The following is a 9755-nucleotide window of genomic DNA, read 5'->3' on the forward strand; positions in this document are numbered from 1 at the left end:
TATAATATTTAATGTAAATTTTAATAATCAAAATCTATATTTTTAATTCCTATTAAATATATATATGCTATAAAAAAAAGAAAAATTAAATTCAATTCTTCTTTATGTAATTTATCATAACAACATGTTATAAATAAATATTTCATAAAAACGCAGAACGAAAACTAGTAACTTTTAGTAACTTGATCAAAAATATAGAGCATAGAATAAATATATGTACAATGTTGCCAAATATATTTTCAACACATATAGATACAATACACATTTAAGATATATATTGAGACAGAACAAATTATAATTTATAAAATAATTTAATATTTAAAATTTATAAATATAAACTTGTATTTTATTATATAGTATTTGTTTACTACTTATATAATACGTATAGAAATATTATAATTAAATTATAATATAAAACAATTAAACAATTAGAATATAAAATTTGAATTTAATTCAAATAGGTAAGAAATATGTATATAAATATTTATAAATATATATAATGTATATCAAAAATATTATAAAGAATGTAAATAATAGTTATATGATTCAAATACATGTAATTAATTATAATTTACAAAGATTAAACATTGAAAAAGAAATTAAAATTTTGCTTTTAAAACAATTAAATATAGTAATATTAAAAATAACAAGTAACAAAAAAAAATTTATTAATAAAAAATTTACTGTTTATTTATTATATTTTTTAGTTATATAATAATAGTAAATAATAATTATATATTTAAAATGATTTTTTGTGTACATTTAAAATAATAACTTTAAAATGAATTTGTTATTGATATCAAATTAATTTAACTTAAATATGGAAAATATATATTTATTTTTATTATAGATAATATGCAGAGATCTATTAGATTGAAACGTGAATTTGAAAAACTTAATCAAGATCCTATAGAAGGTATTTCATGTTATCCAAAATCTAACAATTTTGAAAACTTTGCGGCAACAATTCTTGGACCAAATGAAAGTCCATATAGTGGATATATTTTTCAATTGTCAATTGATATCTCTGAACAATATCCATTTGAACCTCCAAGAATTACTTTTCAGACACCTATTTATCATCCAAATATTGATAATAAAGGCCGTATTTGTATGGATCTTTTAAACATGCCACCTAAAGGTAATTGGAAACCAACTATTGGATTAAAAAATCTTTTAGATGCTATACAATGTTTGTTAAAAAATCCAAATCCTGATGATCCTTTAATGGCAGATATTGCACAAGAATATAAATTTAATAGACAAGAATTTGAAAGAAAGGCAAAACAATTTATGAATAAAACAAAAAATTAACTTTTATTCATTCGGTTACATAATATATATTATGTTTATTTTTTTAATACTTTCATTTTCATGATTTCCTAATTATTCATCATTTTAATTTTTAAAATATTAATTTTAATGATTAATAAAAAAAATAACTTCTACTACTTAATTATATAAATCTTCTATTTACTTAATTATATAAATTTCATTTATTTGAAAAATAAATATGTAACATATGAAACATGAAAATTTATAATTTATGATAAAGATGTTTGATATAACTAGATTCAGCTAGATTCAGAAAATTTAAAAATTATTTTTATTTGTTTTAAATATAACTCTAAATTTTTACTAATGAATGTATTTCATTATTATTTATAAAAGATATAGATTTTCATGTCTGTTTAAACATTTTAATTTTAATTTTATAAAATATGTGAATGCATAAAATCATATATTTATTTCTTTCTTATTTTTTATAAGATAAATATTCAATCAAAGATAAAATATCATTTTTAAAATATCATATTACAACTATGTTTTTAATAATATATTTTTATAGAGAATTAAAAACTGCATTAATCAATATAGAAAAAATATATAATTTAATTTAGAGAAGTTAAAATGATTCTGAAATTTTTAAGATATCACATTTTCATCTACTATATATATTCTTATTTACTAATAATATACTGTGTGAAATAATTTAATTAAAATCTTTTTCTATTTTCTATGGTTTAAGAAATATAGCTGAGTTTAATTATGTGAAATATAGTTTTCTTTAATAAATAATCTTTATTCTCTAATTTCAATGAAATTTGGCATATTGATATATTTATATGTATAAAAATTATAGTTAATTATAACTGTTAGCCAATTATAGACATAATGTATGTAAAGATTTGGATAGACAAAATATTTGAATAATACAATATTTGTTATAATAAAAATTTTAAAAGAAAAATAAAAGCATAGAATTTAAAATTTTTTACTTTAGCTTCAAATCTCAAGTTTCAAAAATTTCTTAGTATTAAGTTGTGCCACATGGTATATTGAATTTTTATAAAAAAAGTTTATATTATTTTTGAAAATTAGTTTGAATTTTAATAAAAAAATAGGCACCATCTAAATCCATGATTTTTTTTTAATGGCATTCTAATGAAAAAATACTTTTTTTTTTTGAAGAAGTCTTAAAAAAAAAGAAGTGATAAACTTTTTGAAGACTTAAATTATAAAAGTTCTGTTTCTAAAAATTTTTTATGGAAATGTGATTTTGAATAGAAAAATGGTTTTGAAAAGGTGAAAATCTATTGAAGGAAATAGAAAGAATAGAAACGATAAGGAAGAATTTTGTAACCTAATTTAAAAGTTTATATAATATGTTTCTGTATAGTAATTTATAAAAAAAAAAATTATGAATTTAAAGAATAATAAATATATTGAAAAAAGCTTGATTAGAAAATTAAAAATTTATTAAAAAGTACCTTTTCTATGCAGAATATAATAAACTTTTCAAAGATATCAAATTTGCAATTAAACAATCAAATAAATCTCCAAGCAACCGAACAAACCAATGCTCAAATGTCGAATGTATACAAATTTAACATTTCATGTGACATCTAATACTAAATTATTATTTTAAGTATAAAATTTCTCAAAATATAAATTATTTTTTGTAATTTTTTTATTTAAATATAATAATTTTTAAAATATCTTAAAATGTTTCTATCTTAGATTTTTTAAATTATTTTTATATGTATAATAAAAAAAAATAAATAATGTAACAAACATTATAATAAATATTAATAGTAAAGATAATAAAAAATACAAAATATATACAATGAGAAATATGAATATTTTTTAAAATGAAATAATTTTTTAAAATTGGATTAAACAACTTGAATTATTTTAAGATATAAATAGATTAGTATTAGATAATATATAAAAAAAATTTTTTTTTAAATTGCTAATGATCAGAATTGTGAAAAAAAACTATGTTATAAATTTTTAATTTTTTTATTTGAATTTATGATGAAATTTTTTTTTGAATCTATATATAATTAAGATTTAAAATATAATTTTATAGATTTAAATAAGTTATATTTTATTTTTTATTGTAATATTTTTAAAAAATCAAAAAATTTTTTATATTATTAATTGATGAATTTTTAAAATAAAAAATCAAATATCTTATTTATCTAAAGAAATTAGATACAATTATATAAAAAATGATTTCATATATAAAAATAAGTAAAAAAACAAGAATAAAATTTTTCATTTAAGATTATGTTTCTAAGAAAATTAAGTTTGAATACAAGAGAATTTAATTAATTTTCATCTGAAATGAATTATTATTATTATTATTATACAAAAATAAGTAAAAAAAAAAGAATAAATCTTTTTTATTGTCTTCTTCTTTTATTGTTTTTCTTTTCTATTCAAGTTTTTGTTTTTAAAAAAATTCAAATTTAACAAAAGTATTATTGAAATATGAATTTTGAAATTTAATTTTTTTGAAAAATAATCTTAAAATAAAAAAAATTTTATTTTATATCTGTTACTTAATCTTTATATATAAAATAATTTTCTATTAATAATCCATAATCAGAAATTAGTTCAATTTTCCTTTATTTGACAAGTTTTCAGTTTTGATTTAAAACAATGCCTTTAATAAAAAAATGTTATTCTCTTTTTTGATTTATTTTTATAAACTTATGCTCTAATTGTATATTTATCTGATCAAGTCATTTATCTAACTTCATTCATTATAATAAACAATTAATTAAAAATATAAATAATAATAGTCAAATAAAAAGAAAAATAAGTGACAAATTACTAAAACAAAAACTAACAAGTTCCTAATATAATTATTTCAATAAAATTTATAAGAAAATTAAATATAGAATATTTGTAATAATAAAAATTATAAAAATATAAATATATTCAATCATTTTTTATATTTTTTATGTATTTTTTTCAATTAAAAAATCATTAATGATATAATAACAAAAAAGATTTTTGGATTCAAATTTCAAAAATTTTTAGAACTTATTTTTAGAATTATTATGATTTAATCATTTAATGTGATATTTTAGTTAACTCAATATGGTATATGTTTAGTTCATCAAATATCTTGACTAAAATCTTTCAACTTTAATAAATCTTTTATGCATTTATATCATGAAAAAAATTCTAAAAAATATATTTTTTAAGATATATAATTAAATGTTAAAAAAAAACTGTACAAATGTTGTTGTACATTTTTGCAATGTGATAATAAAAATAAACAATCCTATTGAAATAATGAACGATTTTACCTATTGTAAAATTAATTAATAAATTAAAAAAATTAAATTAGTGAAATAATTTTTAAAAAAATTGCTTTAAAAATATATGTATGTACATATATATATAAATATATAATTTTATATAAAACAAATAATAGAAAAGATTTTGTTTTATACTTTTGAACATTAAAGTAATTATTTTAACTTGTTAATTACCAAAATTGCTTACATATAATTATATACTTTTAATTACTTTGAAGAAAACATTTTGTGGAAATTTTAAAAATATTTTTCAAACTTTTTTGTATTTTTATTTACTAAATAATTAACGAAAATTAACACATTTCAATAAAATATATATATTAAATAATGAAATTTGTAAAAAAAATCATTTTTATATTTATTTTTTTATAGGAAATCATTTTGAAAAATAATAAATATTTATTTGTATCATGTAATGAAACATTCATGACGTACATCTGTTAACATGAAATATGTTTTAATTATTATTAATTATTTTACTATAGAAAATAAAAACAATTCTATTTTATTATTTTTAATAATATTTATTTAGATATAAAATCTCTATTATATATAGTATAATAAATATAATAATATGATATTAGTATAATAAAGTATAATAAATGTATTCATTTATTTTGTAAATTATAATTATATAAATATAGACTGAATATATATTATATATTCATACATTATGTATCACAATCATAATTTATATTATCAATAGTTTATTTATAATATAAACAAATATATTTTTATTTTATATATTTTATTTTATTTTTTGATTTTATATATTCATTCATAAAATCAATATTTCAACAATAATTTGTCACTCTCAAGAAATGAGTTCAAAATGAGTAATAAAATTCATTAAATTAAAAATATGTTAAGTTTATAATAAAAAGTTCAAAAATATTTAATTTCTATTTATAAACATTAAATTTATAAACATTCAAATAATATTTAAAAATAAAATAAAAAAGATATAAATAAAAAATTAAAACGAAAGAATAATGTAAGTATTTTATATTATCTATATATATTATTTTAATCATATTAAATGATTTTATATTAAATAATTTCATATTAAATAATTCAAACTATTCATTTTATATTATTCTCATTAATAAAAAATACCAACTTTTAATAAAGTACATATATATCTATATAAAATGAATATACATTTCTGAATACGAAATGTAAGGTTAACTTTAAATTTTTCAACTTCCTATAGTTAGAACAAAGATGTATTAATTACAAGATGTCCATTTCAATATTTGATTATATTACTTTCAATTTTTATTCATAATATTTTTTGCAATATTTAAATATTTATTTTGAAGATATATTTATTTGAAAATATTTAATATAAATATAAAAATATATTTAATTAATATTTAGTTTAGATTATTAAACTTATAATTTTATGTTATATATAATATATTTAGAAATAAGTTTAAAAATATATTTTTTTTTAATTTATAGCATTGAAATTCATTGAATAAAGAAATTAGAACTATTGAATAAAAAAATTTCGATTTAATTACATATCTGTATGTGAATATGTTTTAATATAAATCCATTTATTTTTATTTATAAAATAAAATAAAATAAAATGAAAATGAAATTGTTCCTAAATTATATTATTTGACCAATTTAATTTTTTATAATATTTAATTATTATATATTTATTATAATTTTTTATAACGCCGTCTTTCGTAAAATAATAAAACTAATATAGAACGCCCTCTAGAAAAAATAATTCATATTTATTTCTTCAATAAATATCGTTGAACAAATCTCATTTCGTCGACGGAAGTATACTCATATATCAGTTTGCGAATCAATAGTTTCTACATGCAAGTAGTAGTACTATATACATAAAAGGAAATCAAAACAAATATAATTTAAAAACAATAAATGAAATTAAAAGGCATTAGGAAATTTAAAAAAATGCAAAAGAAAATTTAATTTAATTATTATGGAATTTCTTTTAGGTTGCAAAGAAATTCCGGAAGTTGAGTAAAGTAAGAAGAAAGTCGCCATTTTGTGCTCATTGAGAAGGATAAAGACTTCGTGAATGACGGCTTGATTCAAGCTGAATAATTTTCGTGTAATTATTGTTCCTTTGTTTTTTCCTTCGCCATTTGTTCGGCTTTGCCGTGTTAAGCAGCGTTGATGATTGGGATTCCGCGTGACGATCGACATAAGATCACGGTTAAAATCCGCAACAATATGAAACGGAGCTCTAGTCGTGACACTCCTCCTCCACGCGTCAAAAGAAGCAGATCATCGATGGGACGGTAAACAATTTTATAATATATTAGATATTTTTACATTTTATTTAAATTTTCTTTTTTGTATCGTATTTTTTAGTAGATTTTTTTTATATATTATCAAACACATTTTATAAAATTATTTAAAAATATTTGAAAAATATTAAAAATGTATATATTATTAATTTCTTTCTTGTATTAAAATAATAAAAAATATTTTAATATTAAGAATACTAGAAATTTTTTAATTAATTTACAGATATGATGATTCCAGTGATGAACGAATAACACCTGAAAGAATTCGTCGACGTAGTAGAGGTGCAAGAAGTCCTAGTCCTCCAACACGTGCCTCTTCTCATGCTCGTTATGTAGAATCAAGTTCTCATAGAGATGATTACTTAAGAGCACCCAGAGAATTACCTGCAGAACGTCCATATAGCTATAAAGTACTTTGTATCAGTTCAATTCATCCAAAAGCAAGTGATGAAGTGATAAAAGATACTCTTTACAGAGAATATAAAAAATTTGGCGATTTTTCTATTAGAATTTCTCATGAATTAGATGAACGTGTTGCATATGTTTGCTTTAGAAGTTCAGAAGATGCCAGAGATGCAAAGCATGCAAAACCAAGAATTATTATGTATGACAAAGTGGCACTTGTTGAGCCAGTTTATGAAAGACCTGATACTTATCGTCGTCCAAGATCAATAACACCTCCTGATTATGATAGATACTATGCTAGAAGTCCTGGCCCAACAGACAGACATAGACCTTTAGAAAGATATGAAAGAGTTTATGGACCTCCAGTTGGATTGCCACCACCACATAGAGAAATGAGACGTGATGCAATTCCTCCTCCTCATCATGAATTTGTTAGACCACCAATTCATCATGGTCCACCTCATGTTCATCCTGGTCCACCTCATCATTATGGCCCTCCAAGACATATGATGATACGACATCCAGTTCATGGATTTGAACGAGTGGAAAATAAAAAAGATAAATTTCCTAATTACTTACATCATGTTTCTCCAGAAGATGATCCACTAGCAACAAGAACACTTTTTGCAGGAAATTTAGAAATTAACATTACAGAAGAGGAATTAAGAAGAATTTTTAGCAAATATGGAATTGTTGATGATATTGACATTAAAAGACCTCCACCAGGAACAGGAAATGCTTATGCTTTTGTCAGATTTCAGACATTAGATATGGCACATAGATGTAAAGTTGAACTTTCTGGACAATATATAGGAAAATTCCAATGTAAAATTGGTTATGGAAAAGCTACACCTACTACAAGAATCTGGGTTGGTGGTTTAGGTCCATGGACTTCTGTACCACAACTAGAAAGAGAATTTGATCGATTTGGAGCAATAAAAAAGATTGATTACATTAAAGGCGATAGTAATGCTTATATTTTATATGATTCAATTGATGCTGCACAGGCTGCTGTAAAAGAAATGAGAGGATTTCCTTTAGGTGGTCCAGATAGGAGACTGAGAGTCGATTTTGCAGATGTGACTCCAGGATTTGGATTTAAACCAAGACCTTATCCAGAAGAAAGTGGAGAATTTAGACCAAGACCAGTAGATTATGAACCTTCTTATGATCCTTATCCACCAGACAGTGATTTTGGTTATGGACCAAGAGGATTTAGAGGTAGAGGATCTGCTCCATGGCATGAAAGAAGAGGTGGAGGAAGAGGTGGTTATCGTGGAACTTATCCAGAAAGTTATATGAGAGAAGAAGCTGATTGGTCAAGTCGTAGACCACCTCCAGAATTAGAATATGAAACACCAAGAAGTTTACGTCGATCTTTATCAAGAGAACCTGGTGTAGATAGATCAAGATCAAGATCTCCCCGAAGAAGACAAATTGATTCTGATTCAGATTCAGAGAATACTCGTAGTGGAATGCTTTCTACTTCTAGAACATTACCTGAAGTAGCAAGAAAATCAATAGCAGTTTGGCAAGGAGCATTAATTTTAAAGAATTCTCTGTTTCCAGCTAAATTCCATTTAACTGATGGTGATACAGAAATAATCGAGGCCTTGATGAAAGATGAAGATGGAAAACATATGTTGAGAATTACACAAAGATTACGTTTAGATCAACCAAAATTAGATGATGTATCAAAGAGAATTCAAACTTCTAGCTCACATGCTATTTTCCTAGGATTAGCTGGTTCAAGTACAGTTATATCTACAGATGATGCTAATGTACAAACCAGACCCTTACGCAACTTAGTATCATATTTAAAACAAAAAGAAGCAGCTGGTGTTATTTCACTTCTTAACAAAGATACAGAGGGAACTGGAGTACTTTATGCATTTCCACCTTGTACATTCTCCACAGAATTATTAAAAAGAACCTGTCCAAGTCTTAGTGAAGAGGGACTTAAGGAGGATCATCTGGTAATCGTCGTTGTTAAGGGGGGTAGCGCCTAAGTTTCTGATAATCACAAATTAGATATGTATATACTGGCTAAAGTGTTTAGTACCATCATGTTAAAAATTATTTAGTTTTTTAAAAAATATAATATAGTTTGAAAGTATTCTCAATTTGGATCCATATTTTGGCAAACATAGTTCAAAGAATTCAAATAAAAGAGAAGTAACAAGTTTAATTGAAATATTAATACTCAGGGAAACTCAAGTTTTATTTTTTGAATCTAATTCCAACAATTGAAGGATGATGAATTATTCTATGGACAAATAGTATTATATATTTTGTTTAGAATATGTAAGATTTTAAAAAGTTTATAATATAATATTTTTTATATTACTTTCTTTTCATAAGTCATTAGACTTTTTATTTCAATTATTTTAAATTTGTAAAAATAAAAATAATTTAAAAAATTGTTAAAAATTATACATTATAT

General features: G+C 21.1%; 3 protein-coding genes across 4 annotated transcripts in view; 2 read left to right on the plus strand and 1 right to left on the minus strand.

The window, feature by feature from the left end:
• Nucleotides 1-2872, minus strand: part of LOC102680140 (fructose-1,6-bisphosphatase 1) — an 8377-nt gene extending 5505 nt beyond the window's left edge. The window contains exon 1 of the mRNA XM_006621005.2: nt 2772-2872. The gene's annotated coding sequence lies outside the window, so the exon portion shown is untranslated. The remainder of the gene's footprint in view (nt 1-2771) is intronic.
• Nucleotides 287-1357, plus strand: LOC102680015 (ubiquitin-conjugating enzyme E2 T-like). The gene is made up of 2 exons (XM_006621003.2): nt 287-461; nt 851-1357. Exon 2 carries the CDS (start codon nt 856-858, stop codon nt 1312-1314), a length of 459 nt encoding a protein of 152 aa, XP_006621066.1. The 5' UTR covers nt 287-461; nt 851-855; the 3' UTR covers nt 1315-1357.
• A 3527-nt stretch (nt 2873-6399) lies between the features above and the next one.
• LOC102680535 (RNA-binding protein spenito) overlaps nt 6400-9755 on the plus strand; it is a 6154-nt gene continuing 2798 nt past the window's right edge. The window contains exons 1-2 of one of the 2 annotated variants that reach the window (XM_006621008.2): nt 6400-6898; nt 7131-9288. In XM_006621008.2, coding sequence (XP_006621071.1) covers nt 6774-6898; nt 7131-9288 — 2283 coding nt within the window. In that variant the 5' untranslated portion in view covers nt 6400-6773. Of the gene's footprint in view, nt 6899-7130; nt 9433-9755 lie in introns of those variants that run through there. The other variant, XM_006621007.2, reaches the window with a different exon arrangement.

The sequence above is a fragment of the Apis dorsata genome, unplaced genomic scaffold (assembly GCF_000469605.1).
Source record: "Apis dorsata unplaced genomic scaffold, Apis dorsata 1.3 scaffold_575, whole genome shotgun sequence".
NCBI classification, from domain to species: Eukaryota; Metazoa; Arthropoda; class Insecta; order Hymenoptera; family Apidae; genus Apis; species Apis dorsata.

Coding starts and splice junctions, on each gene's coding strand:
- LOC102680015 (XM_006621003.2), top strand. CDS start 856: ATGCAGAGATCTATTAGATTGAAACGTGAATTTGAAAAACTTAATCAA.